The following is a 17799-nucleotide window of genomic DNA, read 5'->3' as shown; positions in this document are numbered from 1 at the left end:
TTTTAGATGCGAAAGTAAACACCCTTCCCCTCTTACCAAACTCCAAGTACAGCTGAAAAATACAGTACAGCAGTTTCATTGTTTTTAGGAGGGAAAAACTATTCTTGGGGATTTTTTGTTTTAATCAAGCTCGTTTATAAGGTCTCTGGATAAACATTCAGCGCTCTCTCTTTTAATAAATCATAACTATAACCTGGAGGGGTCTGTAAAATATTACACAAAGGAATAGTAGAAATGTGAAGGAAAAAGCAGAGAATAGGATCAAAATTACCATCAGCAAAAACTAAAAAAAATCGTAAAATATATTAAAGAAAAAAAAACTAACTGATTGAGACAAAATGTGCAAACGAAGAAGGTCCTGAAGAAAAGAAATCTGAATGGAAATGTAATTAAGTGAAATTGTGTATATTTTACGGTTCAGATTAACAATAGTAAAATTCTACCTGTGAACATTTAAGCTGTAAAGTCAGATTTAAGAATGACATTTCAATTGTGATTTTTTTTTTTTTTACTAAAAACTTGTGTTGAAAATCTTTTTTCCCCTCAAAAGGCTGCTCTGTGCCACAACAAATTATTCTTTCTACTTGTAAATCTGCATGGAACAGAATCTCTACCGGCATGGTAGCGTTTCTAATAGTCAATAAATCTAAAATATGTGTAAAATTGAGGGAAACGGCCATTATGCCAAGTAGAGCAAAGAGCTTGCTATCGGGTCATGTCTGGAAAAAAAAAAGGCCGGATAATTCAGGACAACTGTCACCTTTGACCTGGCTGAAAGCCGGACCAATAGTCGGACTCACCGAATAATAGAGTCCACATGGCCAAATAGGCTTCATACCTATTAATTATATGAATGTCATAAAGTGTGGCTTAAGTCAGCTTAAAACAAGTTCTTTCAAATAATGAAGAAAACACTCCGGGTTTAGTGCTACAAGATACTAATTTTCTTTCTTTTCTTTTTTTTTAAATCTTGAATTAAAAGCATAAAGAACAGCCTGTTTACGCCTCAGCGCGCGTGTGTGTGAGAGAGAGGTGACACCAAAAAGTTAATTCCTGCTTGTTAGTTTTCCGCATTGCCCTCCGATTTAAAAATATTGAATTTGTAGGCCACTATGTTGTAGAAAACGCTGTATGACAGGCGCTTTAACTAGCAACTGAAAAAAAAAAAGCAGAGAAGTGACTTCAACTCTGCTCAATTAGAACTGATCCCTTTTCTTATGAATTTTAATATCCCCATAGGTAAAGTAGCCAAGGAAAAGAAACAGAAATCATTCTGTGGTGCAAAATATTACAACAAGTGACATTTACATCTCAGGTGGGATAATTTTACACGATTTCGGGTGCGTGCTCTATCATTAGCCAATGAAAAACCTCGCAAGAAGATCAAAGCAAACATTGTCCCAGCACTTCATTTATCAGACAAAGGTTTTTTTTGTCTTCGTCTGTCAGTTTCAAAGACCCGACTCCTTTCAATGACGCACTTGCAATTTAATTTACAAATGAAATGCCGATTGCAGAATTGTAATGATTTTCTTCTCCTTTGCTTCGACACACACGAGCAATTCACAAAAGACCAATGCTGCAAAGTGAGCGGGGGGGGGGGGGGGGGGGGAATGAAAGATAACAGAACAAATCCCTTAATATTCAAAATAATTGATGAGTGACTATTTTTGACCCTGATGGTAGACGTAGCTTCCTTTACCGCTGACCGGTGTCACCACATCGTTAATTAAGGAGAGGAAACAGTGGCAGGTGGCTGGGAAAAATGGAGACTGATAATTGGTCTCCTTCTTCTCTGTATCTTCAGGAAAATCCAGCATGCTTCTCTTCTAACGAGAAGGTGCCACTGGGTGGGCAGAAAAGGCACGCCTTGGAAATATAATGATTTAAAAAAAAAATGGTTGAAGGCTGCTGCTACATATTTGCTGACTTCTGAACAGCAGTCAAGAGCACTGGCCTTTATATATGATGAGATGAGCTTACCTAAATATTGCAGCACTACTAATGACAAGGGGAGAGATGGTTTTTCCTCTGGTCAGCGTGTGTACGTGTGTGTATTTGCTCAAGCATTTGAGTGGTTGAGAAACAGTAAAGAAAAGGCACAGGAGGTGCGTCAAGTTAAAAGTACGCAAGAGTTTGTGTTTTGAGAGTTTGTGGAAATTCACCACATCACTGGGCAGGTTCTGCAGGTCGTCGGCAGGACTCTCCAGTGTGTTTGTATCCACATTTAGAATGATCACATCTTCCAGGGATCTGCTCTTCACTCTCTGGGAAGGAGATCAGAGATACTTCGATTAAAACAAAAGAACACACAGTCTAATAAACACAGCAAGGCTTATTAGAGCTACATTCGCATGTCTAGTCTGATTTTTTTCCCCCACACACAATCATTTCAGTCGACACAGGAACGGGTGTTTATTTCCTCGAAATAACAAACATATGCCAGTCTTAACATTAATGATAGAAAAATCAATATGCCACAGAACTATTCTTGCACAATTATGCACGTTTAACATTCGCTCCAATAATATCTGATTTATATAAGTAATTGAAATAAATCAAACACCACTAAAGGGGGGCGGGAAAGCCAACTCGATACAACGCATGTGATTCTACTGGGGGGGGAGCTGCATTCAGCCAGTTAAGCCATGGGACCATTTTGTGCATCCACACAAAGGTAGTCATGCATCCTGATGGTGACAAATCCCACAATTATTCTGCTGGTGCAGGTGGGGATACATCGAAGTGAGTTATTAAAAAAAAAAAAAAAAGTTCTGGTTTGTCACTTTTGACAGTTGCTGCTATGGAGGCCTGCGTGCTGATTTGGTCTAATTATGTGCAGCCAGATAGGGGGACTGTCACTAATACGAAAGTGTGATAAATACTGCCGGTGTCTGCAACTGTCAGTGGCATCAGATTTGCTCACTCTCTCTCTCTCTCTCACACACACACACACACACACACACACACACACACACCTATAGGTCCACCACCAAGCAACATGCCAGCTCTCAACACCCAAACACACTGGCTCTTTGTTTCTCCACTGTGTTCTACTCTTTCATATTTCTGGGACACACACACACACACACACGAGATAAAAGGCTGTGCATTTCTGTAGATCTTTGAATTTCGAGTTGTCAATATAAATCTCGCCTTCAAAGAATTTCTCACATTTGACTCAAATGACTCGATGGGTCTTACATGTTAAGATGCGCGCGCGCGCGCACACACACACACACACACTTAAAAAATAAAACCCACATAAATGTATTATACAATGTAATGACCAGCCTCCTGGTACTGTTCAGTGAGTAATTCTGGGAGGCTGAACAGACGTAGAGCTACTGACAGGAGATTGTTGCTTACCTCTAACAGACTCAGATGAACTCCAATCAGATACGGCATGGGCGCACTATTGGGAATCAAGGCAAGTCATAGTCATTAGCAAAACTAATATAAAAGCATGGAGAGAGGGAAAAAAAAAAACTACCAGTCAAGCTAAGGAAGAGCCTGGTAGGATTTATTATATATAATATTCTGTCCACATTTACTGGATATGAGCAATCGCGCGCTCTGATTGGCTCCTCCACGACTAGGATATCAGTTCATATACCATGAGTAGAGAAAAACAAAATGGTGGAGTGTATCAAGTCAGATACATCACTGTGTTATCAAGTATTTAAAAGAAACAAAAATAGCTAAAAGAATACAGTCGTCCATCTCCCCCCCCAATAGCTCCAGCCCAGTCAGTGGCAGTAATGCACCTTTAAATTGGTTTGCCAACCGTCAAAAAAAAAAAAAAAAAACTTAAAAAGAGGACGAAAACGTCAGAGCATGTTACTGAACCAGCCAAGGATGAAATAAAAACTCTACTCAAAAACAAAATGACAAAAAATACCAAAAAAAACCCCAACAAAATATGGAATAAAAGTATTTGATGGTAAGAACTTTGTTTTCTTCAGTAATAATAATAATAATAATTATTATTATTATTATAATAGCATTTTTCACAAATTGCTCCTGTCATTTAGCTAGTTTGTTTACATTCTAAGCGGAAATGATTTTGTCAGATGTTTTGTATAAAGTTTTTATTTATTGAATTTGCAACAAATAAAAATGCTCCGTTTCTCAAAATCCACTGAATGTGGATAGAATAAAACCGCTATTCCACTCAATCTTGCCGTATATGGCTTATAGCTATCAGCTCATATACAACTCAATTTCGTGGAATAACTGTTGGCCAACACTATATGGCCAAAAGTATGTAGACACATGACCATCATATCCATACGGTTGTTCCCCAAACTGTGCCCACAACGTTAGAAGCACCCAACAGTCTAGAATGTCTTTATATCAGCATATAAAGACATAGTGTTACAGTTTCTGTTCACTGGAACTAAGAGGATCAAACCTGATCCAGCCCGACAAGGCCCCTGTGCACAAAGCAAGCTCTATGAAGACAGGGTTTGTCAAGGTTGTAATGAAAGAACTCAAGTGTCCTGTACGGAGCCCTGACCTCAACCTTATTGAGCAACACTCTTACAGCTGAATGAACACAAATCCCCACAGCCATGCTCCAAAATCTAGTGGAAAGACTTCGCCGAAGAGTGTGATGGTCAGGTGTCCACAAACTACTGGCCATATAGTATACAGCATTCACAAAAAAAAAAAGGAATACACCTAAAATAAATTTGTTCAACACAAGAACAGAGGCATTGAAAGTAATGTGAGCCCAAGAAAGGTGATTGAATCAGCTTTAGGAATGTGTTTTAGGAAGCTAACCATATTACAGCCTTTTGTATTCCTGTTTCCAGGCAGAGCCACTCAGAGCGCTTGAAGGTGATTAGTGTAATTGGTGCACATCATATTTTCAGGCTTTGCTGGAGTGGAGTGAGGCAGAGCTGCATAATTAGATCAGTTTGAGGAGCTGCTGCTGCAGTTGCTGGATATAGCAGTTATATGGTTAATCAGCTAGTGACGTTGGCACATCTATAGCTTTCAGATCAGGAGGTAGAAAGTGAGAGAAGAGAGTGAGGAAGCCAAGGAGAAAGAAACAGTCATGTTTCTAATTTAAGTGCTGATCAGGACGGTCCGAATCTTCTGACAAAGTGTTTATCTGAGGCCAAAGAAAAGTGTACATGTGAGTGAAAGATGGCTGGTGCATGCTTGCATTTTTTTTTTTTTTTTTTGTGTGTGTGTGTGTGTGAGAACAGATGTAGGAGAAGAGCAACCAAGCAAGATGATCTTACCAGCAGTAGTCCAGCAGGTGTGGGGGAAGGACAGGGATGTAGATGTGTTGCCAGTGCATGGGGTAGAGCATGGAAGCTGAGCCATGCACACATGCAGTTAACTATGAGGAAATGAGAGTTAAAAAAAAAAATTATATATATATATATATATATATATATATATATATATATATATATATCCGTGTGTGTGCTATATATGTGTGTGTGTGATATATATCTCACACACACACATTTTATATTTATTTACACATACACACATCAGGCACAGGTATTTTATATAATAAGGGGCCACCAAGAGGCCAGATCTTTTTTTTTTTTTTGTATGTTTGCTGCTACTACACATGCATGCACTGATGAGACAGAAAAAAGGCTAATTTAAACATTAATTTAAACAAATCATACATGGCCAAAACATTACTATGGATTTAATGACAAAGTAAATAAAGTTAATAAACAAAAAGCGAACAGTTAATTGCCTGGCTGGTGTGGAAGCCTGGTGGGCGAAACCCAAGTGAACCCTCCCTCTTCCACTCATCTGTGCTCGTGGCTACCTAAGAACTGTATTGACCCCCTCACACACAAGTGTATGCTGTGTACACGCACACACGCACACTCATCTCCCAGATTAAAATAACATGATTAAATATGGAAAAAGAACAGAGGTCTGAAGGCTCCGCTGGGACTTCATTAGGGCAAATTGCCAAAGAATGAAACATGAGTTAGCCAAGAGAGAAAGCATGAGCCGCTGGAATACCAGAGGGAGCGAGGCTGAGTGAGGGTTTTTTTTTTGGGGTGGTGGTGGTAGAGAAAGGGTGTGTGGGGGGGGGGGGGGGGGGGGGGGGGGTCATTTCAGTAATGTGTGAAGCGCTGCTCCGAAACTATCATGAGACCCCGTCTTGTCATAAATGACCAGCAAACCTAGCCAAGCTGAACCATAGCAACGGCTTATATCCTACCCAGCTCTCTTCTCTACAAGGCCATGCATAATGTTTAAGAATGTTGGGTTATTTTCAAATTATATAATCAACTGAATTTTTAAAATCCCATGTATACCATCCCAGCTTAGGCACAATTTAATTAATTAAAAAATAAATAAATAAAAGGGGGGGGGAAAAACCCAGACCTCTTCCTCCTTTTTTCCCGTCTTCATTTTTATACATGCAAATTTATTTTGCAGTTTTCTCTATAAATAAGAACCCTTAAGCCATGACATGTCTAATTGTATCTGGATAATTTAGGAGCAATAAATGAATATTTATATCACCTCCCACCAGGTGGGTATCAAAGCTTCCAGACATCTTCCTATTTTACGAGCGTATTATTTAAACAGATCCGCAACAGTAAATGATGTCGAGGGGTCACTGTAGTGCTCGAGAACACTTTCCCTTCAACTGTGAAAACAGGTTGCTGTCTAATCTCCTGGAGAGAAACCTTTCCGTACCACGTACAGATGAGGAAGACGACTCGAGTTATTTCAACAAAGCCTAAAGGGGAGCTCCGTTTGGCTTGATTTACTCTTAAATTAAAAGGGAAGCACTATCTGTTTTCAAAGGGGTAGGAAGGAGAGGAGGTGGTGAAACCAAGATAAGTATTTGAAGGTCAAAATTCAAAACCAAAAGAAGCTGCTTGATATTTTTCCAAATTCTATTTCTAAAGCTTTTCAAGTCAACCTTAATTTACAGTGCATTCACTGAAGAGGCACTCGACTGACGAATGAAAATAATACTCCACTCCATCTGTGTTTTATTTTTATATATATCAGAGCAATCATGTGCTCTGATTGGCTACTCTACTACTAGGATAGAGGATCAGCTCATATACCGTGAGTAGAGAAAAACAAAATGGCTGAGCGTGTTGCTGAACCAACCAAGGACGAAATAAAAACTACTTGAAAACAAATACCAATAAATAAATAAATAAATAAAAAAGCAACAAAATATGGAATCAAAGTATTTGAGGGTAAGAACGCATCTTTTTTTTTCCTCAAGAATTATCATCGTATTTTTCACAAATTGCTCCTGTCATTTCACTGGGTTGTTTACATTCTAAGTGGAAATGATTTTGTCAGACGTTTTGTATAAAGGTTTTTATTTATCGAATTTGCAAAAAATACAAATAAAAATGCTCCGTTTCTCAAAATCCAGTGAATGTGGACTGAATTACTGAATTCCACTCAATCTCGTCGTACATGGATTATAGCCGACAATGCGCGTAGCACAGAGTACAATGAGATTGAGTGGAGTAACTGTTAAATTATATAAAGAGCTCTGTATTGTGCGCGTCTGCTTGTGTGTGTTTGTGTGCGAGTGCATATACAGCTTTGGAAAAATATTAAGAGACTAATTTGATCATCTTTTCAATGGTCTTTTCAGTTTTTGTTCCGTTGCTGTCGACGTGTTTGTATTATTCCACTGCATTTTTACATTTTGCACATACTACATCTCCAGGAACAAATGCTGGCTTCTGGCTTGTTTAGGTGTCGACTTGGTGCCTGCTGGGGCTCACTGTGAGCTGCCACTAATGAGCATGTTAAGTGGAGACCAGCCACACACAGCAGATTACGCAGAGGTGACCAGACTCAGAGAAACAACACAGCCCATGATCCAGTCACTAGGGACATCCTACAGCTGGGCATCTCCCTCACTCTCCCTCCCTCACACACACACACACAAGTTAATTAATGCTATGCCTACACCTAAACCTAACCCTGACCTCGGTATCCAAAAGGAAATATGTTGGGTCATTTAGTTTTCTTAAATAAATGCTACAGATTTGTTAAAAAAGATAAAATGTTCCCACAAGGTCAAAACTGTCAGATATATAAGTGGACATACTCTACACACCAAGCACGAGCATTAGTTCAAGTCATTCCTATTAAGACAGAAATGAGAAGCTCTTTGGGTTGAGGATGAGTTGTTTATTTAAAAAAAAAAGAAAAAAAGAAAAAAACCCACACAGCTCAGTCGGCTCCAGAATTATTGGTCCCCTTGGTAAAAATGGACAAAGACTTTAGTAGTTAATTAGCTTAATTTGACTATTTTCCTCCTTCACTTGTGCATAAATATAAAACATGAGACAGAGACCATTCATCAACATTGAAAATATTTATCCACAAATGACAGAAGTATACCTGAAAATGTCAGTATGAGTTGTTAGGACAATTAAGCAGTTTAAAACAACCAGAGGCATCATCTCTAAAGAAACAGGAAGAACTGATTTTATTCTGTCCACATTCACTGGATATGAGCAATCACGTGCTCTGATTGGCTACTCTACTACTAAGATATCAGCCCATATACCATGAGTAGAGAAAAACAAAATAGCAGAGCGTGTCGCTGAACCAACCGAGGACAAAATACAAACTCTACTCGAAAACAAACCCCCCAAAAATGTTATCAAGTATTTAACATCACCTGTTCCACACTCCAGCCCAGTCGGTGGCGGTAATGCACCTTTAAGCTGGTTTGTCAACCGCCAAAACCCCTAAAGAAGAAAACTCCAAAAAATACAAAAAAAAAAAAAGGAATGAAAGTATTTGACAGCAAGAGTGTATCTTTTAATTTTTCAAGAATTATTATTGCGTTTTTCACAAATTGCTCGTCATTTCGCCGGTTAGTTTACATTCTAAGCAGAAATGATTTTGTTAGATGTTTTGTATGGTTTTATTTATCGACTTTGCAAAAAATACAAATAAAAATGCTCGGTTTCTCAAAATCCAGTGAATGTGGATCGAATAAAACAGTTATTCCACTTAATCTCATCGTACATGGATTATAGCCGACTCGATTTCACCCTGAGGATGACTCGATTTCGTGTAATAACTGATTATACACCAACTCCATATCCACAAACTATTCGAAATGTGTGCTTTAAGAAAGCCTTTTTCTTTCATCTAACAACAAACGTAAATATGTGGAGTTCAGTAGCCCATACTGGAACAGAATTGTATAGTGAGACAATGAGACAAAAAAAAAAAAAAAAAAAAAGAGAGCTTTTGGGTAACAAACGGTTAAGGTGGGTTTAAATGTATTAAAAAAAAAAAAAAAGGGGGAGGCTGATACTGAAAAATCCCTGAATCCCAGCTGTTTCTGAATTCGTTTTTCCTCCAAACGCCATGGGAATGGTGGTATGATGCACGGCGACATGGATTCCATGAACTACCAAAAGATCTGAAACGAAAATGTGGTTCCTTCTGCCAGTTGGGCTGCGGTTGGATCTTCGAGCAGGACAGTGATCCAAAACATCCTTCCAAATCCACATAAAAATGGTCTAATGAGCATAAAATCAAAACTTGACCTAAACCTCTGAACTGGAAAAAAACAACAACCCACGATTGTGCTGACAAAGAGAGGTTCTGGATGCCAATAATTATGACATGGTTTTCTTACACATTACAATTATACCTTTGGGTAAGTTCTTTTTCTGAGAATAAATAAATATTTAATAAAAAAAAAAAGTGTGATTTCTCTTCATTTTTCACTGAGCTAATTAAGTACATTCTCACCTGTTTTACCAAGGGTGCCAATATTTCTGGACGGGACTGTATCTTGCCCTATTATGGACAATTTCAAAAGACAAATAATAGGAATGATAACTGGCTTGGAGTTTTAAGGAGGAAAAAAAAATTCAGCAGTGTTTCTTGATTGTGTCCTATAAAGCTTGAAGTCACTGGTAGTCTTTCTCAGATAGATTTAACACCATGTATCTGTGAAGCAGGAACACACACGTGTCGTCTCTGTTCGGTCGCGTTTACGTGAACACGGGCTCTGACAGCGACAATGCAACCTCCAGTTATATTTGTCCACGTAAAGAAGTTCGTAAACAGTGCCTTTTGGATCAGCGAATATATCTGTAGCATTTCTAAAACCAGACGAAACGTTGTGATCTCTGATGGGAGCGACGCTGCAGGCAGCAGGATCACTGTGACTGGGGCACACCAAAGGTGTGATTTTTTTTTTCCCCCTCTGACAAGGGTGACAACGCAGAGTGTGCACCAACTTCCCCTAGAACCTGTAAGGCTCTTTCTCTCCTGGTTTTTGTGCTTGCTTCCCAATTACCACAATTCCTTCTCCATTCCTGTCTATGCGCAGCGCTAACAAGGAGGTGACATGGGGGGGGGCACAGGCAGATAAACATGAGATAATACTAACCTGTCCGTGTAGCATGCCCAGAAAAAGGCAAGGCAGTGGTGGAGGACAAGAAGTAACTACAAGAAATAAGTATCAAAGCAGGAAGAGGAGGAGGAGAAATGCTCAGAGGGGCCAAAAATGAGACTGCAGAGTGCTACACAGATAAATGAAAAAAAAAAAGAATGACAAAGAGAGAAGGAGCAAGGGGGAGAAAGAAGACGACGAAGTGTGCGTGTGTGTGTGTGAGAAGAACGATTGGGGTGGGGGTGGGGACTACGAGGCCAAAGAACAACCTCAGTGGCTAACACCACAGGCCAAGACAGGCTCTGCTCTTGTTAGCATAGCGCTGACAGCATGATAAGAAAGCTGCTGTCAAAGACTCAGGGCCTCCCAGCTGACTAGTTAGAGGGCACCTGATGTGGCACAATTATACCACTGTGTGACAAGGCAGCACGGGCTGCTGCCTCGCGGATGCACCTCAGAAACAGCGGCGTGCCTCGCCTCTGGTCACAAAACAGCGATGAGTCGACTGATGCGGCGTTGTAAGATCATGATTTATTCCTTTGCTTTCCGGTACAGGCAAGGCGGTGTCTGTGTTCAGCCAGAACTGACATGGAAAGGTACACTGGGGGCCCCAAACATTGAGGGTCAGCCTGAAGCATGCATAATGTATGCGCGCTCTCTCTCGCTCTCATTCTTTCTCTCTTCTTTTCTTTATTTATCCTGCTACCTCACTGCAAGGACAGTAAGCCCGAGATCGGTGTCACATTGAAGAAATGATTCCAAATTCACAAAATTATCAAACAACCTGTTTGTAGTCCTGTATCAACAAAGATGAGATGGACAATTATTTCATGGTTAAAAAAAAAAAAAGACGAAAAGCTGACACGAAGGAGTTTTCGCATTTATAAAACGGCGCATTATACGTTAACACTGGTGTTTCGTAAATGGCTACCCTCTTGCTCTGCAAAACAGTAAATCACGTTTAAAAAAAAAAAGGTGAGGGGGACAAAGAGGGGGGTCTTTACTCAAGAGACTAATGATTTACACACACTAAGCCCTCGTGTCAGTGAGCACACAGAATGATGGTGGCAACCAGGAGGAGTGAAATAGTCCGTGGATTGGCTCAAGCTGACAGGCTCTTCTCCGTCTCTCCCTCTCTCTCTCGGCGAGTAAGCAGAGATAATGTGCACATGACATCACTTGCTGTTTCTCCCTGAACCATCAGGAAGCTTCAGGCTGCCCATGCGATAAGCTTCCACTCCCTTCCTGAGAGAAGAGGAGCTGGACAGAAACTATGTGAAAGAGCTGGAACTGTAATAACTGATAATATACACTACCGTTCAAAAGTTTGGGGTCACCCAGACAATTTTGTGTTTTCCATGAAAAGTCACACTTTTATTTACCACCATAAGTTGTAAAATGAATAGAAAATATAGTCAAGACATTTTTCCGGCCATTTTGAGCATTTAATCGACCCCACAAATGTGATGCTCCAGAAAATCAATCTGCTCAAAGGAAGGCCAGTTTTATAGCTTCTCTAAAGAGCTAAATAAATGTTTTCAGCTGTGCTAACATGATTGTACAAGGGTTTTCTAATCATCCATTAGCCTTCTGAGGCAATGAGCGAACACATTGTACCATTAGAACACTGGAGTGATAGTTGCTGGAAATGGGCCTCTATACACCTATGGAGATATTGCACCAAAAACCAGACATTTGCAGCTAGAATAGTCATTTACCACATTAGCAATGTATAGAGTGTATTTCTAATTAGTTTAAAGTGATCTTCATTGAAAAGAACAGTGCTTTTCTTTCAAAAATAAGGAAATTTCAAAGTGACCCCAAACTTTTGAACAGTAGTGTAAAGCCAGGCTGACAATTAAAAGCAGAGCAGTATGGAAACTAATAATAATAAGTGCAACACAAACTTGATATTCATCATGACTGTGATATTTGCTAATACTCAACACCATAACCATCAGAGAATGTAACTCTGCGGAATACATCCAACGTTACACATAATGATACTCGGATACATGAACGCAGCAGAATGCTGAAGGGACTGGAAACTGGAAGAGCTACTCACAGTGCTAAGCTTACTCGAGGTAATGATGATGCGGCGCTCATGCAGCATGCTGGCGTACAGGTGCAGCATGTTATTCACGTCCACTGCCACAAAGTACTCTGTTAGATTCCTCTGAGGAAAGACAAAACAATACAAAGCTCTTCTCTAAAGGTACTCGGTCAATTATTTCTATTAAGGACAATGATTTACAGGACAATGCAAAAAGTCTTAAGTGCGATGTTATTTTTTTCATACAAACTTTATTACAGATTTCTATTTTATAACTTCTACATGATCAAGTCAAAACATTACAAAACCATTTTAGAGTTCTAAACATTTACTTTTGTGCTGGAAAACAAATGTTACAGGAAATCTGAGCAGCATATTGCATAAGAGAGCACTTTTAGGATGAAAAAAGAAAACATAATGAAGGCTACTGGGTTTTGGTGCCAAATGACGAAGTAAGTGTGACAGTCAAAGTGTCCAGAAGAACTGTGGCTGGTTCTGTAAGATGCTCAGTAAAACCTACAGCTCATTTGCGCATAAAACTGCACTCATTGTACCTGAGACTAAAGCAAAGGGTCGTCTCACCAAATATCGACTTTGTTTCATTTATTATGGCTTACTGATTACAGTATTTTTAACGTTGAAACATTTCATTATTTTTAAGCGATTTTTGGTCAACAGCATTTCTTTACATGTGCCAAAGACTTTTGCCCAGTGCTGCATATTTATATGGTTTACACAGGATTTGCTACACTATCAGGGGAAAAAAAAAAAAAAAGGCCTGAGCTTCCTAAAGAGGGTGTGCGTGGAACTCCGTGTGATAGAGAAACCTTCTGAACCCTGCAGAAGATAGTTCTACTACACTTTTGTAGTTTTCCTGAGTACTAACTTTATCCCGGTTAGGTTTGAGGTGGATGTGGAGACAATCCTCAATCCTGGCAACACTGGGTGCAAGGTGGGAGAATTTACCTCAGATGGGATTCCCCCCAACACACACACACACACACACCCCTGCACAAATTCACACAATGGGCAATTTAACAAAAACATCCCACCCACTTGAGAACATGGAGGAAACCCATGGGAACGGGAAGAACATGCAAAACACCGCATGTTAGGTATTTAATGAAAATAATAAGTTTGAATATAAACTTCATAACTGACATGGACATGAAGAGACGAAAGTAAATCCTAAACAAGTGATGGAACAAGAAACAAACAATAAATGAAAACTAAATTCCTAATTATTCAGGATAAAGTGCTGTACTTCAGATGTGTGTGCGCATTCGCAAAACGGTACCAGCGTACTCACGTTTTCAGGTATGGTAGGAAGTCCAGTAAGATCTGGGGCAACAAAGTGCAAGTGCTAGATGAAACACAAATGAAACAGAGCTTTTAGAATGAGAAGAAATAAGCCTCTTTTAAAACACTCGCTCTGTCTGTACATGATGACTCAACTTTCTAATCGTACACACTGTACACTAGTACAATACAGCTTTGGTAAATGCTATTGTCAAAGTATTAAATCATTATAAGCTCCATTTTAAGTGTGCAAAAGTGGCTACATAATAATATCAGTAGTATTACAAATAGTAGTGGTATTACTAATACTAATGGTAATAGTAGTAGTACTTATCATAGCAGTAGTATTACTAAACGAAGTATTATAGCAGGAGTATTAGCACTAGTATTTGAGGTAGCATCAATAATAGTATAAGATATACATCTTATACTGTATTAGTATACTTATATTAGTAGCAGGAGAACTGGAGGTTCTACAAGCAGCAATGGTAGTAATTGCAATGGTAATAGTAGTATGACAAGCCACATCACAAGCAGTACCAGTATTAGTGGCAGTAGTAATAGTAGTATTGGCTCTATGTGCAGCAGTACCATTAGTAGAAGTGGTAGTAGCAGCAGCAGCTCAATGCTCAAAAAACCTCATGTCCGATCGTCCCAGAAGACTAAAGTCTGTGCATGGACAAGTAAAACTTTAACGGTAATTGTCCAATCGGACAACAAAAGTTAGTGCTGGCAACCTAAGCAACACAGGTGCTAAGAGAGCAGGGAACCAGTCTAAAGTAGCTTGTCTCATTTCACGGGAAATGCATTAAAAAGTTTTATTCATCAACACAATATATACAAGTACAAAAATATTTTGAGGAAATCATTCAAATTTCCTTGTTTTTGGTTATAATCATCGAAGTATGCGTGTGTACAGGAAAAGCTTGGCTCAGAGGGGTCCACGGAATGACGTAATTATACCAATTGGCTAAGGGCAACGAGGGTCAAGGACATCGTGTGCCAGCAGCGCGGTTGAAGCGGGCAGGTGTCAAACTTGGAACTTTTATATCACGATTGGAGTTAATAATAAACGATATCACTGATTAAATGTTCCTTACCTCTAACCAGTATATACTGTATATTATGATTTTTTAATTGCTTTTGATGGTTTCATATATTTCATAATTATATAATTTTTATTTTCTAAATATGTATCAACATACTGCCATTGTGGCACGGGAGCCTGTGATTGGTGGACAGCCGACAAAGGGTGTCTCCCATTGATTGTAAATCATAAACACATACGGGACCTGCTGATTGGCTGTTCACATACTGAAGCCAAGCGGACATGTCCGGCATTTGTTACTGTTGTCCGAAGAAAACTACAGCTAAAAAAGTTCTACTACCAGATTACTTGGAAACCTTAGTCAGAAAGAAGCGAAGGATAGATATACACAGAAATGAGAGTTTATTAGCGGTTATGATCCATGCAAAATTCCTCGAAATGACTGGAGTGACTGTGCAGATCTGTGGCCTAGCGTTAGCATTAGCTACATGTTGGAATATACATTCTTTTTCTCGAAAAGTCACAGAAGAACAGTTTTAAAAAACTACAGAAGCAAGAAAACCTTTGTGTAAAGACTTTCCCCCGACATCAGCTTTTGGGAACAGAATGTTGTGAAAGCCAAAGCATTTACTCTCAAAGGGCTTTGACTTGAACTGTGGGCTGGATCTTATTCCCACTCATCCATGTCTCATCAACCCCAAGGACATGTAGTTACACAGCTATCTACACTATCATTTATACAGTGATGCTTATTATTGTTAAAACAATATCTGAAGTGTTATTTGTAAAATAAAATATATTGCTCTAGACTTTCAAACAATATTCTAAGATTTTATTTGACTTTTATCTAATAGTGGATGGTACAATAATTACAAACACTAACAATCAGCACATTCCAGTTGTAGCTGTAGTTATATAGTAACTATAATCATTCTTGTAATAATAATTTCAATAAACAGTTAATGTTCAGCTCCCTTTTCATTTATTCTTGATTCAAAGGCACAGCTGAGTCACACAGGTTGATCAGTATGGAACGGACAATAACAATTATCCAAAATAGTTTTTCCCTGCCTTAGTCGATTTATTTCCATTTCACATGCGTGCAGTTCAGTGTTCTCTGTGTGCGCGCGCGCGTAGAACTCTCTCGAACTGTAGGTTCATTTCTACACTCTGGTTCCATGGTGACATTTTGCATAGGACTGGGTTCCTTTGATAACAGAAACAAAGCTCCAGCATGATTATTATACGCTTTCAAAACTCTACAGCTTAATACAGTACTAATTTAGGGTACTAAATTATTAAATTTTTCTACTCCTAGAACTTTTCTTTCTGAATGTGTCTGCATATTTTGGTGTTATGGGTTTGTGAATTTATGATAATTATGCTGCTTCACCTATATTTAAAAAAAAAAAAAAATCAACTGCATTCTGTCCTCTCCAAAATAAAATAAAGCTCTGGGCAAGTGGAATTGTTTTTCGGGCAAGTATGTTTTGGGTGCTGCTTGCCCATTGGGCAAGTAAGGCTGGGAGATTTTTTTTTGAGGACTGAGCAGCATTATTAAACAGTAGTATGATTAGCAGCTGCGGTAGTATTACTTCCAAAAGTAGTAGTACAGTAGTATGAGCAGCATTTGTGGTATTAGCAAGAGCAGCGGTAGTCATATTTCCAACTGTAGTGGCATTGTATTAGAAATAGAGTTAGCAGTAGGAGTATTAGTACCTGTAGTAGCAGTATTAATATTAGTAGTAGTAGTAGCAGCAGCAGTATTAATCTCCATTAGTATTCGTTGTTGTATTAAAGGGAGTAGAATTTTAGTATTTGTAGCAATAGTAGTGTTAGCAGTAATAATAATATTAGCACTAGTAGCATTAGTTCCTATAGTAGTAGCATTGTACTGGTAGTAGTAGTAGTAGTATCAGCAGGAGTAGTATTAGTAGCTATAGTAGCAGTAGTAATAATAATAATAATAATAATAGACATTTTATTTACAGGCACCTTTCAAGGCACTCAAGGACACCTTACAACACACAATGGAAAAAAAAAAGTCAACATACAAGACCTAAATTACAAAAATTGCAAAGGTCATTCACGTATTAGTCATATTAATTCCAACAGTAGTAGCCACAGTAGTAGTATTAACAGTAGCATAAGTAATTATTATTATATTATATAAATATTATTATTATTATTATTAGTAGTAGTAGTAGTAGTAGTAGTAGTAGCAGCAGCAGAAGAGATATTAGCAACAGCAATATTATTGGTAGTTTAATTAGTAATAATGGTAATAGCACTATTATTATTATTATTATTATTATTATTATTATTATGATCATCATCAAGTAGGAGGAGGAGGTATTGCTAATAGTGGTATTCATAGCAGTAGCAGCAGTACTACTGGTAGTACTATGATTATTATTAGCAGTAGTAGCAGTATTAGTAATAGTCCAAAAAAGTTGGGACAAAGTACAAATTGTAAATAAAAATGGAATGCAATAATTTACAAATCTCAAAAACTGATATTGTATTCACAATAGAACATAGACAACATATCAAATGTCGAAAGTGAGACATTTTGAAATTTCATGCCAAATATTGGCTCATTTGAAATTTCATGACAGCAACACATCTCAAAAAAGTTGGGACAGGGGCAATAAGAGGCTGGAAAAGTTAAAGGTACAAAAAAGAAACAGCTGGAGGACCAAATTGCAACTCATTAGGTCAATTGGCAATAGGTCATTAACATGACTGGGTATAAAAAGAGCATCTTGGAGTGGCAGCGGCTCTCAGAAGTAAAGATGGGAAGAGGATCACCAATCCCCCTAATTCTGCGCCGACAAATAGTGGAGCAATATCAGAAAGGAGTTCGACAGTGTAAAATTGCAAAGAGTTTGAACATATCATCATCATCTACAGTGCATATCATCGTCAAAAGATTCAGAGAATCTGGAAGAATCTCTGTGCGTAAGGGTCAAGGCCGGAAAACCATACTGGCCA

The 17799-nt window shown here is 38.6% G+C and overlaps 1 protein-coding gene across 2 annotated transcripts in view; it reads right to left on the bottom strand.

Moving 5' to 3' along the window:
* Positions 1 to 17799, bottom strand: part of dennd1b (DENN/MADD domain containing 1B) — a 216774-nt gene that overhangs the window by 28182 nt on the left and 170793 nt on the right. For both annotated transcript variants that reach the window (XM_060941793.1, XM_060941792.1), the window contains 5 exons: positions 13768 to 13821; positions 12471 to 12581; positions 5253 to 5353; positions 3370 to 3415; positions 2166 to 2267 (listed from right to left, as the gene is read on the bottom strand). In XM_060941793.1, the coding sequence (XP_060797776.1) occupies positions 2166 to 2267; positions 3370 to 3415; positions 5253 to 5353; positions 12471 to 12581; positions 13768 to 13821 (414 nt within the window). The remainder of the gene's footprint in view (positions 1 to 2165; positions 2268 to 3369; positions 3416 to 5252; positions 5354 to 12470; positions 12582 to 13767; positions 13822 to 17799) is intronic.

Source organism: Neoarius graeffei, chromosome 15 (genome assembly GCF_027579695.1).
Source record: "Neoarius graeffei isolate fNeoGra1 chromosome 15, fNeoGra1.pri, whole genome shotgun sequence".
In the NCBI taxonomy this organism is placed as follows: Eukaryota; Metazoa; Chordata; class Actinopteri; order Siluriformes; family Ariidae; genus Neoarius; species Neoarius graeffei.
Note: the sequence above shows the minus strand (reverse complement) of the source record. Positions and strands in the feature narration are given on the sequence as shown.